This window comes from Elgaria multicarinata, chromosome 3 (assembly GCF_023053635.1).
Source record: "Elgaria multicarinata webbii isolate HBS135686 ecotype San Diego chromosome 3, rElgMul1.1.pri, whole genome shotgun sequence".
In the NCBI taxonomy this organism is placed as follows: domain Eukaryota; kingdom Metazoa; phylum Chordata; class Lepidosauria; order Squamata; family Anguidae; genus Elgaria; species Elgaria multicarinata.
In genome coordinates this window covers 21,639,625-21,656,880 of record NC_086173.1, presented here as the reverse complement: position 1 = coordinate 21,656,880, position 17,256 = coordinate 21,639,625, and the positions used below count along the sequence as shown (strand labels likewise).

General features: G+C 47.8%; 1 protein-coding gene across 1 annotated transcript in view; it reads right to left on the bottom strand.

The window, feature by feature from the left end:
• Positions 1 to 848: 848 nt before the first annotated feature.
• Positions 849 to 17,256, bottom strand: part of S1PR2 (sphingosine-1-phosphate receptor 2) — a 50,071-nt gene continuing 33,663 nt past the window's right edge. Inside the window, exons 2-3 of the mRNA XM_063123105.1 lie at positions 16,301 to 16,420; positions 849 to 2,558 (exon numbers count right to left, since the gene is read on the bottom strand). Of these exons, the coding sequence (XP_062979175.1) occupies positions 1,366 to 2,421 (1,056 nt within the window). The 5' untranslated portion in view covers positions 2,422 to 2,558; positions 16,301 to 16,420 and the 3' untranslated portion in view covers positions 849 to 1,365. The remainder of the gene's footprint in view (positions 2,559 to 16,300; positions 16,421 to 17,256) is intronic.

Sequence of the window (17,256 nt, the reverse complement as noted above, 5' to 3'; positions counted from 1 at the left end):
TCGTGACACTTCCAGGAATTCCTGGCCTTATCCCAGCCCCCTCCCTTCCATGTGAGAGCCCAGAAGAAGAAAAAGGCAAAGGAGGTACCTTTGTCTTACTCAAAGGGTTCTTTTTAGTGCACCCTCCCTTAATACCTTTCTTCACTGCATTCAATCACATGGGGAGAGGCTGCATGGGAACACTGCTTGGCAGCCCCATGGGTAGGGCCCTGAGCCATGACTGCACGCCCACTAACTCTGGCGGCAAACACAACATTTCCAGAATGATTCCCCCCTTGATGGCTCGCTTTGGCTCTATCCCCAAACTAGCTTCAACGAGACAAGGATAAGGAAGGAAATGGGGGTGAGGGGAGAAACATGCTTCAGTGTAGCAGAGAGAGAAAACAAGGCTTGGGTGCACCTTTGGGGGGAAAACCCCTTTTAAAACCAGGAAGTGTTTATCCTGTTCTGGATAATTCAGTTTTAAAAAATAGTAAAAAGAAAAAATGTTTAAATGGGTAACCTTGCACTATTTGACACCTCAACTCCCAGAGTGATATATTTATGTGAATGTGTGTTCATCCTTCACCATACGGAGGGGGACGGATGGACACCAAGAGACTTAAGAGATGCAAAAGGGATGGAGAGAGCATCTAGTTTGGCTTCTTCGATGTCACTAACACTAGCCAATAGGCACCCGAGCCAGCCATACAATCTTCTAAGGGAAGAATGGCTGTTTTCTGGTTCTATCTGAAATGTGCAGAAAACCTGCAAAACCAGTTTGAGCAAAGCCCAGAGCAGGAAAGAAAAATATACCAATGCATTTGCTTCACAGACAGCAACGGAGCTTTCAAACCATTCCCCCTTTTTTTCCTAAAAAATGTTCCAAAGCCAAATTAGAACCAAGGTAAGAGTGTAGGCGCTGCTCAGGCAGAGAGCCAAGCCCATTCGAGTGGCTGAACGCTGCTTCCCTGGGAGGAGGGAGGGAGTGTTCTGCAAAGATGGGGAATCCCAAAAGCATGGCTCTGACATGCAGGGCAGAAGGAAGCGTGGGTGTGCAGATAGGCAGCTATTAGGAAGGAGGAGAATCGTACCGAATCGGACTGGCAGTAGCACAGCAGCTACCCGGTTCCCACACTTCAAGTCAGTCAGTCTCTCATACACACCTATACAAACACACACGGGTATCGAACAGAAAGTTATAATACTGTGTAGGTCTAGTGAAGAAATGGACACCTCCACATAAGTCCGAGGCAGGATGATCTGGCTCCCAGGACAAAAATGTCATACTACGTACCACACCACCTTTGTACCGCTTTCTTGGGTCCAAACCCACTCGTCTTTCCCGGTGCCCGTCCACCCCATAGCCCCCTTCCTCGTGTCTCTTCACACAAACGTGGAATTCTCCTTCTTCATGAAAGGTGACGTGGTCAGGTCCTGTTTCTGGGTGCACCGGTCCAAAGAACTGGAGCTGCGGAGGGGAATCATACACCGCTCTGCAGGCTTCCCTTGCCCCATCATCCCCCAGCAGCAGAGCACCCGTAGGAACTCCTTCCTCATGTCCTTGCTGCGGAGGGTGTAAATGAGGGGGTTGATGGCGGAGTTGAGGGTCGCAAAGGCAAAGAAGTATTTCGATTGGTAAAGGATGGGGCAAGTCTTCCTGGTACATGAAGTGTCTATCAAGAGGATGGTGAAAGCGGGCAGCCAGCAGATGATGAAGGCCCCCAGGACAATGGTGACCGTGCGGAGCAAGGCCACAGTCTGGGAGCCGGCCATCTCGGCATGGCTGGAGCGGACGATGCGGTAGATCCGGACGTAGAGGACCACGATGGCAAAGAGGATGGCCGTGAAGACGGTCACCACAAAGACAATGTAGCGCTTGGAGTAAAGCGGCAGGACTGTGGAGCACTCCTTGAGGTCCAGCAAGCAGTTCCAGCCAAGGATGGGCAGCCCACCAATGGCTGCCGAGATGACCCAGCAGGCCCCGATCAGGAGCACCATCCGACAGTTCTTGTCGCTGCTGTAGACTTTCACTTTGGTGATGGCCACGTGCCGCTCGATGGCAATGGCCAAGAGACTGAAGACCGAGGCTGCCAACGTGGCAAAGGCCGTGCCCTCCCGCACGAACCACTGCACCGGGGTGAGGGAGAAGGTGGCCGGGCCTGAGAGTACGATGTTGGCAATGAAGGCCAAGCCGGCCAGCAGGTCCGAAAAGGCCAGGTTGCCAATGAAGATGAACATGGCTGAGTGGAACTTCTTGTTCCGCCAGACAGACACCAGCACCAGCAGGTTCTCCAGGATGATGAAGCAGCACAGCACGATGATGATGATGGGGATGGTTTTCAGCGAAGTGGACTCATCTTTCTCCAGCTTGTCCTTGGTGAAGTTGTAGTGCTCCAGGATCTTTTCCTTGTTGAAGTAGAACTGGTAGATGCTCCCCATGGCTTTGCCACGCTTTCCCCAGGACTGGTTACACTGGGGCCTGCCCGGGGAGGTCTGAGTTAGGAGGCATTGGGACAGGATCACGCCGGAAATGTGTCCATTCAGAGCAGAGGGGCTGAAGGCCAACTCGGTGAAATCTGAAGATTGGCAAAAGGGACACAAAATCAACGGGTTAGAAAAAAGAGCAAGTAAAAACGGGGGGGGGGGAGGAGGAGGAGGGAAGGTATCAGAACGCACAGACAAAAGTTCTAGGAATATACAGGCTCATGTGTATCAGGTGTATCTCAATTTTCATTTAAGCAAAAGGACCAAAGCTTGCAGAAGGGAGGGAGGGATACAGGGGTCTCCCCCCGGCCCCGTCTCTAAATGCGCCACTTCCATTTGAGAAAGAGCCAGCCTATTTGCGAATGGAAATAGGAAGGAAGAAAATGTGCAGGAAATGTCCTGTGCAGTTGTTCAGTAAGAAAATGCGGGTTGCTTACCTGTAACTGTAGTTCTTCGAGTGGTCATCTATGCATTCACACATATGTACAGCACCATGTACATTGATGGTGCTATATAAATAAATAATAATAATATGGGCTTTGCGCCTGCGCAGAGACCAGACCGGAACCTTCTATAGCTGAGTGGAACGTTTTTGGCGGGAACCCCTCCCCCACGCTACCGCGCATGTCCATGGGGTTCCCGCCCTTACCTCAGTTTACAGGAGTCCGACATTGTCCCCCCATAAACATGAGTGTAATTTCAATAAAGTACATTCCACATATAACTGTGTCATTTGTAAGTCTCACACCACCAAGTGGGGATGGTGGGTGGGTTGTGTGAATGCATAGATGACCACTCGAAGAACTACAGTTACAGGTAAGCAACCTGCATTTCTTCTTCGTGGTCTCTATACATCACACATATGGGCGAGTAGCAAGCTGACATACCTTTGGAGGTGGGTTGGTGCATCATCTGAAGATCTCCGAAAGCACTGTCCTCCCAAATGAGCAGTCCTATCTTGCACGGGTGTCCAAACTGTAGTGCCTAACAAATGTGGATGGAGTGGACCACATTGCAGCTCTACAGACTTCTGTCAAGGGAACACCTCTGCCGAAGGCAACAGATGTTGCGACAGCTCTGGTAGAATGAGCTGGCACAGGTTTCACAAACTCTAGTTTAGAGATAGAGTAGGCAAGTTCAATTGTCTCTACAATCCAGCGTGACAGTGGCTGGCATGAAACAGGGAGTCCCTTAGAAGGCTTTCCATAACAAATAAACAATTGCTTTGTTTTTCTAAAATTCTCTGTCCTAGCATTGTAAAAGGCAAGAGCTCTCCTTACATCAAGTGTATGTAAAGCAGACTCAACCGGTGTTGCAGGATTCGGAAAGAAAGCTGGTAGAGTGATATATTGGGACAGATGAAAGGTTGACACTACCTTAGGCAAGAAGGCAGGGTCTGTGCGTAACACAACCTTATCTTTGTGAAAGATAGTGTAAGGAGCATCTATCCTGAGAGCTCTAAGCTCACTTGCACGTCTAGCAGAAGTGATGGCTACTAAAAAGACAGTCTTGAATGTTAGAAGCCTAAGGTCAGATAAGGCCATGGGCTCGAAGGGCTTCTTTGTCAATGCCTGTAACACCACTGATAGGCTCCATGGTGGAACGATACACTTTACTGTTGGTATCGTATTTTTAAGTCCTTTTAGAAATTTCCTCGATGTTGGATGTGTAAAAGGTGTAAAACCATCCATGCCTCGATGAAAAGACGTAATAGCCGCTAAGTGAACTCTGATGGAAGTGAGTTGAGTCCTTGCTGATAAAGTGCCAATAGGTATTTGAGAATCAATGACAAAGGGCAAGATTCAGGTGCTTGATCGTTTTCCAAGGCAAAAGTTCGAAATCTCTGCCACTTTGCCGCGTAAGATTTTCTTGTTGAAGGCTTTAGTGATGCCAACAATATATGGTCTACAGTTAAGTCCTTGACACAAAGAGAGGAGTGGATGATATCCTCCATGCCGTCATCTTGAGGGTCGACAGGTTTGCGTGTCGAACCCTGCCCTGGTGTCGAGACAACAGTGTCGGTATCAACGGGAGTCTGATGTAATTCCCGTTCGACAGTCAAAGGGCGTGGGAGAACCACGTCTCTCGAGGCCACACGGTGTGATAAGGATGCAGTCCGACCTGTCTGACTGTATCTTGGCCAGCATCTTCGTCAACAGTGGAAACGGTGGAAAGATGTAAAGGAGATTTCCTTTCCAGGTCCTGGTGAAAGCATCTCCTAGCGAGTGCTTTCCTCTTCCTGCTCTGCTGCAGAACTTGGAAGAGGCTGCACTTTCTTCGGTAGCGAAGACATCGACAGCAGGGAGGCCCCAATACCGAAAAAGATCGTCCCTTACTTTGGTATCGAGCTCCCATTCGTGGTCGACGTGGAAAAACCTGCTGAGGGCGTCCGCGATGATGTTTTCCTTGCCCGCTACATGGATCGCCGTCAGGTAAGTATTTCTCTTTATGCACCAGTTCCAAATTCTGAGTGCCGATCGATTCAGATCATGAGACCTTGTCCCACCTTGTCTGTTGATGTACGCCACTACCATGGTGTTGTCCGTTGCGATCAGGACGTTTCGGCCCTCGATCATTTGTGAAAAAGTTTTTATCGCATTCTCCACTGCTAAAAGTTCTAAGTGGTTGATGTGATATTCCCTTTGAGAAGGAGGCCAACGACCCTGAGCTGTGAGGAGGTCGCAGTGTGCTCCCCATCCGATCAACGATGCGTCCGTCGTGATCGTTATCGAAGGAGTTTCTTGTTGGAACGGAACTCCTTCTAGGAGCGTCGACATCGAAAACCACCATTTCAGGGATGCCCGTACTTGCCTCGGGATCGACAGGTAAGTTCGTCGTGCGTCGTGCCGAAGATCGAAAGTTCTTAAAATCCAAGCCTGCAATATTCTCATTCTGAGTCTTGCAAACCTGATGACTGCAGTTGCAGCTGCCATCAAGCCTAATAGCCTCTGAATTGTCCATGCCGAGACCTTTTGGCGGCTCTCGGTAGCGATGGCTAAATCATAGAATCATAGAATAGCAAAGTTGGAAGGGGCCTACAAGGCCATCGAGTCCAACCCCCTGCTCAATGCAGGAATCCACCCTAAAGCATCCCTGACAGATGGTTGTCCAGCTGCCTCTTGAATGCCTCTAGTGTGGGAGAGCCCACAACCTCCCTAGGTAGCTGATTCCACTGTCACACTGCTCTAACAGTCAGGAAGTTTTTCCTGATGTCCAGCCGGAATCTGGCTTCCTTTAACTTGAGCCCGTTATTCCGTGTCCTGCACTCTGGGAGAATCGAGAAGAGATCCTGGCCCTCCTCTGTGTGACAACCTTTTAAGTATTTGAAGAGTGCTATCATGTCTCCCCTCAATCTTCTCTTCTCCAGGCTAAACATGCCCAGTTCTTTCAGTCTCTCTTCATAGGGCTTTGTTTCTAGACCTCTGATCATCCTCGTTGCCCTCTTCTGAACACGCTCCAGCTTGTCTGCGTCCTTCTTGAATTGTGGAGCCCAGAACTGGACGCAATACTCTAGATGAGGCCTAACCAGGGCCGAATAGAGAGGAACCAGTACCTCACGTGATTTGGAAGCTATACTTCTATTAATGCAGCCCAAAATAGCATTTGCCTTTCTTGCAGCCATATCGCACTGTTGGCTCATATTCAGCTTGTGATCTACAACAATTCCAAGATCTTTCTCATTTGTAGTATTGCTGAGCCAAGTGTCCCCCATCTTGTAACTGTGCATTTGGTTTCTATTCCCTAAATGTAGAACTTGGCATTTATCCCTATTAAATTTCATTCTGTTGTTTTCAGCCCAGCACTCCAGCCTATCAAGATCACTTTGAAGTTTGTTTCTGTCTTCCAGGGTATTAGCTATCCCACCCAATTTGGTGTCATCTGCAAATTTGATCAGCGTTCCCTGCACCTCCTCATCCAAATCATTAATAAAAATGTTGAAGAGCACTGGGCCCAGGACTGAGCCCTGCGGCACCCCACTCGTTGCCTCTCCCCAGTTTGAGAAGGTTCCATTGATAAGTACTCTTTGAGTCCGATTCTGTAGCCAACTGTGGATCCACCTAATAGTTGTTCCATCTAGCCCACTTTTAGCTAGTTTGTTAATCAGAATGTCATGTGGTACTTTGTCAAAAGCTTTGCTGAAGTCAAGATATATGACATCCACAGCATTCCCACAGTCCACAAGGGAGGTTATCCTATCAAAAAATGAGATCAAATTAGTCTGACAGGATTTGTTCCTGACAAATCCATGTTGGCTTCTAGTAATCACTGCATTTGAAGTACCCTTCAAATCTTGAAGGGTACTTGCTCTGGTCAAGGGCAGGTATGCTCTCCCGTCCCGAGACGACAGGGTTACCCTTATAAAGTCCAGCTTCTGATGTGGGGTCAAGATGGATTTCTCCTCGTTGCCTCCTGAACAACAGGTTGAGGGTGGTTGAAATGTCTCTCTGCAGCGTGTCGCTGTTGTCCGCTACCAGAAGCCAATCGTCCAGGTATGGATATATGTAAATCCCTTTCTGTCTTAGGTGGGCGCACACCACCGCCATCACCTTCGTGAAGACCCTCGGTGCCGTGGCCAAGCCGAAAGGAAGAACGGTGAATTGGAATTGGGACGCACCGATTGAAAATTGTAGGTAAGCTTGATGCGACTTCCTGATGGAGATATGGAAGTACGCATCCTTCAGATCCACCACAGCGAACCAAACTCCTCTGTGTAGGAGCTGCAGAATAGAAGTAACCGTTGTCATACGGAACTTCCTCGGGGTGATGAATTTGTTTAATTGCCTTAGGTCCATGATCGGTCGAAGACCTCCATCTTTTTTCGGGACCGTGAAGTATCGAGAGAAAAAACCCTGGTTGAGTTCCTCTGCTGGTACGGGAGAGATGGCTCCCTTCGATAGCAGGGTCTGTACCTCGAGAAGCAGAGGAGGGGATGGCGCCGTTACTTTCACCCCTGAAGGAGGAGGAAGGACATCGAGCTCGATGGCATACCCCGAGTTGATGATAGTGAGCACCCAGGAGTCCGATGTTATTGACTCCCATTGATGGTAGTGTGGTGCTAGGCGGTTCGCAAAGGGAGGTGGATCTGGGATAAAGAAGTCAAACCCGCTGCTTCTTAGAGAAGTCGGGCTGACGTTTGTCCTGCTGGAATCTGCCCTGGTAGGGTCGCTTCCTCTGGAGCTGTTGTTGCTGCTGCCTCTGCTGACCCTGATAGAATGGCCGCTGCTGTCGTTGTTGAGAAGGTGTTCTTGACCATTGCCTTGGTTTATATTGCATAGGAGGTGCAGCGAACCCCATCTTCTTGGCTGTTGTACGAGCCTTGTATATGGAGTCCAAGGTCTCGTCCGTCTTGCTATTAAACAATCCCTCGCCATCGAAAGGCATGTCCTCAATCCTGGCTTTGGTGTCATGAGACAGATTGGCGGAACGGAGCCAAGCATGTCTCCTCAAGGACACGGCTCCCATCATCGACTTGGAATGGCAATCAACTTGGTGTCGCGCTGTCGACAATTGTTGCCTGGCTATGGCTGAAGCTTCACTTTGGAACACTCTTGCCAGCTCTTTTTTGTCCTCTGGGAGATGTTCACATAGTGATCCCATTTTCTCCCAGAGGAAGAGCTGGTATTGTGCCATGGTAGCCTCGTAGGCTGATGCCCTGATGCCCAAAGAGGATGAGGAGTCAATTCTCCTGCCGGTGTGGTCCAACTTTCTGCCTTCTCTGTCCACAGGTGCAGAATGTGTCTTCTGTGAGTGGCCTTGAGCCGACTCCACTACGATTGAATTTGGCTTTGGATGTTGGACCAAAAACTGTACATCTTCCTCTTGGACTCGATAGAGGGTCTCTAGCCTTTTCGATGTGGCTTGAGTCATAGCCGGTGTCTTCCAAGACAATTGTGCTGTTTGTCTCAAAGCATGTGGAATAGGGATGGCAAGTCGCTGGTTAGTGGTAGACTGGAACACGTCGTATATTGGGTCGACGACCGATTCGTCCGTTTGCTGGATCTCCAGTCCTAATGCCTGAGCCATCCTAAGCATATGGTCAGAAAATCTGACCATATCGTCGGAAGGGGAAGAAGGGTCCTTGTCATGAACCTCATCTTCTGGTGAAGGCATCGATGGAGTAGCTGACACCCCGACTCAGAATCCGATGGATAATTATCCTCAGGCGAGGATAACGTAACCACTTGCAGGTCTAGTTGTTGCGTCGGTACCGTGGGAACTGCAGCAGTCGACGCCAAGGGCTGTGTACGGTGTCGAGGCGTCGACACCGTGGACATTTGATGGACAGGCGGCGGAGGCAGCGGTAAATGACACACCCTCGATATAGGTGGAGGGTGAGTGTAATATTCTTCCTGTGGGTATTGGTGATCACCCTGGAAGTATCGTTGTGGGCGATATCGATCCCAGTCATAGTCGCCACATCTAGATTGGGGATCGGAGTAATGAGAAACTCCATCCCATTCACGCCGCGGTGTGCGTCTTGGCGAGGGTTGTAAAGGGATTAATCCCTGGAGTTCTTGAGGCCTGGCAGGCTCCCGAAAAGAGGCCGCTGACGCCGAATCACGCAACTCGCCCTCCGATAGACTGGGAGGGTGCACCAGTAGCGTAGCTGTCGGTAGCAACTGTGATCTCGATACCGAGGGAGGCCTCGGTATCGAAGCGGTCGGTAAGGCGGGAGGAGTAGAGTGACTCCTAGCCGGTTCCGCCGTGCGGGATGACCCTAAAGAGGGTTTTTCCGCGTCTCTCTTCTTCTTCTTCTTCTTCTTCTTCTCCTCCATTTCAGAAGAAGATTTGGGAGTCCGGGCCTTTTTGGAAATGTTCCTGGCCGCGGAACTCGCCAGTGACCGTCCAGGCGTTAGGGGTATCTGAGCCCTGTTAGCCGCCCTGGAATGTTCAGGCACCTCAGTGCAACGGTCATCAACGGTCTTACTGGTTGCCGTTTTGCCCATCATTGTGGCGTTGGAGGCCTTGTCCGTGGCCCTGAGGGCTTTTTCCCAGAGTATAGAGCGAAGACGGTCGGCTCTATTTTTCCTGGTTTGTTTGGTGAAGGCCATGCAATGATGGCAAGCCTCTACTTTATGGCCCTCTCCCAAGCACAAAACACACAGAGAGTGCCCGTCAGTTGGAGGGAGCTTAGCTCCACATTTCACACATTTGCGAAACGGGGCCTTAACTGCCATACGGTTAGGCACCGCGACCGAAGTCGCTGAGGAAATCTAACTACTACTACTATATTTATTTATTTATTTATTTTTAGGATAGAATAGAAGAGAGACGTTAAGAAGCGAGAAATGAGCGAAAAGAGAAAAGATTTGGAGTAAAAGAAGGATTTTAAAGAGAAAAACGCTAAGAGGTTTTGGTTCTATGGTCTAAGCACAATGGCGGACGACGAAGAACTGAGGTAAGGGCGGGAACCCCATGGACATGCGCGGTAGCCTGGGGGAGGGGTTCCCGCCAAAAACGTTCCACTCAGCTATAGAAGGTTCCGGTCTGGTGTCTGCGCAGGCGCAAAGCCCATATGTGTGATGCATAGAGACCACGAAGAAGAACCCTCCCGTCTTCCCACATTCTGCCCAACATGCATGGAGCTATTGGGAAGGGTGACATGCATGTGGCATTTGCTTTATGAAAAATGGCTTTACGGTTATAGAATATTACAGGTATTTGCCTATATTTAAATTTTACTGTTCTAACTCTGTATTTTAATCTTATATCAATTCCGCTGCGTGGTTTTATCCTGGTTGTGCTTTTGATACAGTATTTTGTATTTGTGCTTTTAACCTGTTGGTTGTTTTATTATAGTTTTAATTTTTGTGAACCGCTCAGAGAGCTTCGGCTATTGGGCGGTATAAAAATGTAATAAATAAATAAATAAAATATTTGCAACTATATTCTTGTTTTTGGGGTTTCAGATTGACTTATAGCACCCTGTCACTGTTTATTTATTTTGGTCACAGACCAGCACAGCAGAAAAAATCATCAACAATAATATTAGAAAACCCCAGCAAGGTACGTACAATAAAACACATAAGAAAAAGGTTCCCATATTGACACCATTCTAGCAACATTATTCCTTTCAGGGTCTTAGGCACAACTGCTTGCTTCACGTTCAGCAATCCAAAGCAGGGCTGCAGGGCCTGGGAAAGATGTCTCTACCTACATCGTTTCCTCACTGGAGAGGTCATACAGCAGGCCCTCTCTCAAAAATTCAAACCATGGGTGTGGGTATCCAGTTACAAGACCAACATGCAAGCCTACAGCTCCCTTGCCAGACTGCCAACTTCTATATTCAAAGATTTTGAGACTTGAACTTGTGTCTCTGAACATGTGCTGAGTGCCCTTCCCCCAAAGGGAACAAAATCCCACTTCCTCTAAAGGAGTGTGGGTAAGGATTTCCTATTGATACAGGAAGCAGCCTTTAAAGAAATAGATGAAGGGTCAGAGTACCCCTGAAGCAATGTGTGTGTGTGTGTGTGTTTATGTATATCTCATCTTAGACCAGGGGTAGATAATCTGGTGCCCTCCAGATGTATTGGACTACAACTCCCATGATCCCTTACTACTGGCCCACTTGTCTAGGACTTATGGAAATTGTTCCCCATGGGTGAAAGGCACTCAGCACATACTCAGAGAAGCAAGTTAGAGTTCAAAATCTTTGAACATACAAGTTGGCAGTCATGGGAAAGGCAGCCGTAGGCGCACATGTTCATCTTGTAACTGGATAGCCCATCGTGTACATGGATGCTCTAACTCAGTGGTTCCCAAACTTTTTCAGGTAACCGCCCCCTTGGTTCCACAAACTCATGCCCAGTGCCCCCTACCCTACCCTATAAAAATAATTATTCAGAATAGTGGTTTTCAACGACCCACTAAGGAAGATAATAACCATAAAATTCAAAACAGTAACAATTAATTGAATATTTATTTAAAATCCAATTACATTTTTTTAGTTTATTCAATTAAACATAATTGATGAACTTGATCCAGTGATATCATCTTTTCAAAGTCTGATAGTCATTTAGCAAGAATATTAGTATCACATTTAGTAACTAGGGTAGAGTACCTCACTATTCTGTAAATTCTTAATGTTACAACAATTCCAAGATCCTCCTCGTTTGTAGTATTGCTGAGCCAAGTATCCCCCATCTTGTAACTGTGCCTTTGGTTTCTATTTCCTAAATGTAGAACTTGGCATTTATCCCTATTAAATTTCATTCTGTTGTTTTCAGCCCAGCACTCCAGCCTATCAAGATCACTTTGAAGTTTGTTTCTGTCTTCCAGGGTATTAGCTATTCCACCCAATTTTGTGTCATCTGCAAATTTGATAAGTGTTCCCTGCACCTCCTCGTCCAAATCATTAATAAAAATGTTGAAGAGCACTGGGCCCAGGACTGAGCCCTGCGATACCCCACTCGTTGCCTCTCCCCAGTTTGAGAAGGTTCCATTGATAAGTACTCTTTGAGTCCGATTCTGTAGCCAACTGTGAATCCACCTAATAGTTGTTCCATCTAGCCCACTTTTAGCTAGTTTGTTAATCAGAATATCATGGGGCACTTTGTCAAAAGCTTTGCTGAAGTCAAGATATATGACATCCACAGCATTCCCACAGTCCACAAGGGAGGTTACCTGATCAAAAAATGAAATCAAATTAGTCTGACAGGACTTGTTCCTGACAAATCCATTGTTGACAAATCCATTATTCCTGACAAATCCATACTAGGAAGGTGCTTCCTAGAAGCACCTTTACAAGTGCTTTATAAATTGTCCTTTAAGGTAGGTCATATTCTCATTTCACAGATGCAGAGCTGAGTCTGAGAGGAAGACATTAATGCGGAGCAATAATATATCACTGAGGTCACTGTGGTATCCCTCGGGCGTAGGGACCATAGGGGTAAGCTTACCTGCTCAGCCTGCCACTTGCCCCAGACCTAGACTGCTGGGCAATAACTTCAGAGCTTTTTCCTTGATGGATGCCTTTATTATTAAAACCTCCTGGAACAGGGACACACCACACTCTCTGCAGCAAAGCCCCCACCAGGAAGAGCATGAAACAGAAGCCCCACCCAGGCCTTTGCTGAGGACCTGGAGACTAACAGCTGCAGACCTCTTAAAGACTGACAGTTGCAGACCTCTTAAAGGTACATTCACATATCACAGTCACTATGTTTAGACGGGAAGAAGTCCTACAACTCCCATCATGCTGGGAGTTGTAGGACTCCCCCCCACTCCCTGTCTAAACATGCATAGGGTTGCACCTTTAAAGTATTCAAAATGCTACATGCACACTATCTCAGTAATCCTTGCCACAACGTTGTGAGGTAGGCCAGTATGATTATTTCCATATTGCAGATGGGCACAGGCTGAGGCTGAGAGAAGTGTGGGTTGCTTAAGGACATGGCTGTGGTGAGGTTTGAAACGGAGACTTCCTGGCTTATAGCTCTTTGTATCCGCACTGCATCGACTTTATAGCCACGGCTGAACTATGATTTGAACCCTGGCCCTAGCCTAACTCTGGAGTTTTGCCTCCAGGCAGCGGAAGGGTCTTAGCAAGTCCTGGATCCGTGTTTGCCTCTAGGTGCTTGGGGGGACGAGGACAAAAGGCGAACACACAGTGGTGGGCCGGGGTGGGCGTGGGGGAGGGAGGGGCCATGCTGGGACAGGAAAGCTGCTCTCGCACCCCTGCCCTTCCAGAGCGCAGCACCCTACAGACCAATTGTTGTTCCTTTGCTACTGCATTTCCTGCTCAGAAGGCAGCTCCCGCCAGACACAGGATGGGGGCCGGAAGCCGGATCTGCACGCCAGCTTTTAAGCGCATGGCCCCTCTCTGAGTTGCTGGCTGCAAAAGAGTCCCCCGCTTCCCCAGACCCTCCTGGCCTCAAGCTGTTCCGTGCAGCAAAACTGCATCTCCGACTTTTACCACAAGAGAACTCCAGATGACAGCTGTGCGACAGGGGCCTGCAAATTGTCCAGTTGGTCTTGTGGAAAATAACTCCCGACCAGATGAAAGCAAGTAAGTTTTGCTCCAAATGCAGCAAGAACTGGCAATCAATGAAAACTGCCAGCAAATCCAGCATTTTGCCCCCCTCACTGCCAGTGTGACAGGGCGCTCAAAAAGGTGTCGATGGCCAATTCATATGCATGATACGATCTCTTATAAGGGCCGACCCCCAGGTAACATAAAAGTGGGAAATTGGACAGATCATTGGGCTATGAAACTCCATCCTTTTTAAAACTGGCGATGCCAGGAATTGAACCTGAGACCTTCTGTGTACAAAGCATATGCTCTGTACAGCATATGCACAGGTATATGGCACAGGTATACCATCATTCAATACTAGGGTGGTAATGTGTCCTCTTTTACAGAGGGCCATCCTCTATTCGAAGGGCTGTCCAGCCCAATTCCAGTTTAAAGGTAAAGATAAATCAGAAGGAATGGTTCTTGAAGGCCTTGAAGCACCCCATCAAGTGCACCTAGAGAGCAGACTGGGCAAGGCACATAGGTCAAGTGACCACAGTCTTCCACACTAGGAAGGAAAGGAACCTCTCGTGCAAGCACTGAGTCATTTCTGACTCTTGGAGGGACGCCAGCTTTCACTGACGTTTTCTTGGCAGGCTTTATAGCGGGGTGGTTTGCCATTGCCTTCCCCAGCCGTTATTACCTTTCCCCCAGCTAGCTGGGTACTCATTTTACCGACCTCGGGAGGATGGAAGGCTGAGTCGACCTGAGCCAGCTGCCTGAAACCAGCTTCTGCTGGGATCGAACTCAGGCCGTGGGGAGAGTTTCGGCTGCAGAAACTGCTGCTTTATACTTCTATCTCAATGATAATAATTATGTCTAAATTTATGTCTATACATATAAATTAGCATTTTGCAAATTTTATGCAAATACATGCCCTCTTTACCCCTCCTTTTTGGCAATAATGTCTCTTCTTTGGCAATAGACAAGTGGCCACCCTCTTCAAACACAGAGGACATGGCTATTATTCCACGCAATATGTTATTCTGCACATCCAGCTTCGAGTGGGCCTAAAAAACATGCAACTCTGCCAGCGTTCGCTATATATATATATATATATATATATATATATATATATATATTTCCCTTCTAGCGGAGATCCAGTCACAGTCTCTTCTTTTTGTAGGGAGAGCATCACATGACAGAGACGGGATCAGGCTTGGACGAGGTAGCCCACCAGCCACGTATGGTGACCCATCACGTTTTGCTTGGTACAGCAAAAAATGGGATATGGTCAAGCATGGTTAGTGGACTGCATTTACCTTGGTAGATTTGAGGACAGAATATGAGCACCAGGACTCAGATACTGATGTCCACCCAGCAAAGGAGCAGCTATTGGTTGCCGTTACCAAAAGAACCACAAAGACCACTTTACTTTTATGTCCCCATTTTCACAACTGCTTGCTTTGATCTTTTCAACCGGCTTTTGTAGAGCACACAGTACAACAATAATGAGATCCCCACATTTAATCAAACATCCATATAACAATTAAGGTGTGCCTGCAGTTACTTATCAACATAACATTATTGTCAGAGAAACAAGACAGGCATTCAAGTTGCGGTTTTTTCATTAAGACATATTGCATTTCAACTTTCATTTTAATACTAGGTTGGAGACCACACCTTCCCCCTCAGACCTAAGTCTCCAGGATTTAAGAGGCCTGGCTTTGGGGCAGGGCAGAAAAAAGCCTCCTACTACTCTTCACGCCCACTCGGTGAGGGAGGGGGGAGGAGGAGAGTGAAATTGCTTCCCTCAAACTTCAAAAACTCTGCAAGCATGCAGCCTGGTCCCCAGCCCAAATGATTAATTACGTACCTTTTTAAGCAGTAGGCAGCTCTCTACCTCACCCACATCACAAGCAAATGAAGACGCCTGCTAGGATGGGTGGGGATTACTCTGGAACAAGCTGGGTATATAAACAAGCGTTGGCAGAGCAGTCCCACCTCCCAAGCCTGGCTGCTATGTTGTCCTGTACACACTGAGCAACACATCCTACGCATGCTTACACATAGAAAAAAAAGGCCTACAACTACCACCATGCCTCAGCCAGCTAAGCATGCACGGGATTGCACCCTAAAACGATATGGAAATGTTAAGCATGCATAGGATTGCATCCTAAAAACTTCTCGAAATGGTGAGAGCATTGGCAAATGTTTGCACTTTTGCCAACGCTATTATGGGCAAGGGAAACCCACGGCACGTGCAGAGTGACAGCACGCACAACACTCCAAGCTGCAACACTTCTCCAGTAAACACACATTGTTCGTTATTGGTAAGGAAATGTCATTTCTCTGCCACCTATGTGCGATTTAGGTGAGAAGAGCATGCTGTGGTCGCTTTTGATCCCATGCGACCACGGAGTGCAACTGCCTCTCTAATGTGCATTAGAATAGAAAAACCTCCAGCAACATCTGTTTTATAGAGCTGTCAATCAGGAGATGGGGACACCTCCATGGTAACATCCTCATGCATTGTGGGAGATTCCTCCCTTCTTCTCCCTGTCACCCCAGTGCAGCTGTTTAGCCAACAGAAGAATCATAGAATAGTAGAGTTGGAAGGAGCCTATGAGGCCATCAAGTCCAACCCCCTGCTCAATGCAGAAATCCACCCTAAAGCATCCCTGACAAATGGTTGTCCAGCTGCCTCTTGAAGGCCTCTAGGGTGGGAGAGCCCACAACCTCCCCAGGTAACTGGTTCCATTGTCGTACTGCTCGAACAGTCAGGAAGTTTTTCCTGATGTCCAGGTGGAATCTGGCTTCCTGTAACTTGAGCCCGTTATTCCGTGTCCTGCATTCTGGGATGATCTGCATGTATATTACCTGAGCAGGGCCACGTCCTTATGAAGGTCAAGGAAAGGCTTGCCAGACAGGTTCAGTGGATCCTTGGTTCATGTATAATCCAGAATCCCAGCCTTCAGTATCAGTCAGCATTACGTTCTCCTGAGGAAGTATGCAAAAAGCAGAACCATTAAGCCAATGGATCATCCTGTGTTGTTTGTTCTGGGCTTCTTACAATCACAGGGGATAGACAGTATTTGTATATGAATACTGTTAGCTGCCCAGCTGGACAGAAAGGCAAAGTACAGAACTGAAATAGTAAGATTAGGGCAGCCGTCCCCAACTTGGCACCCTCCAGATGTTTTAGACTACAACTACCATCAACCCCAGCCAGTATGACTGATAGTCAAGAATGCTGGGAGTTGAAGTCCAAAACATCTGGAAGGCGCCAGGTTGTGGAAAGCTGGTTTAGAGGAACACCATGCAGAAGATCGCATAGTCTGAGCATCTTTGATCATTGTCCTTGACAAGCTTGTATGAAGCAATGTTAACTTCAGGCTCCAGTCTATATGACGACAGGATGGCTCCTCATAGAATATAAATCCAATTTTTTGTTGATTCTAATCTAGGTAAAGAGCGTCAGACTGCAGCAGCAACAGCGATTTATCTCCCGAATTTTTTTGGGTAGTGCAGTTATCAATGCACATAATTGCATCTATGATGCTATGGAGTATAGACAAGCGAAGCTATACATTTTATCTGTGGAGCTCCACAGATTCATAGAAGAGGAAAACAGAGGGCTTAAAGGAACGAGGCAGCAGAGGATGCGAGAGGGGGACTGAACACGTTTCCTCTGTCTCGCTGCCCATTCCCCCCTCTTTGTTTTAATTTTAAAAGCTGTATCCCCTTATAGGAGGAAAACCGAGTGAGGATAGGAACGAGGCAGTGGAGGAGGATGCGACCAGGGTACTGAACACGTCTCCTCCCTCTCGCTGCCC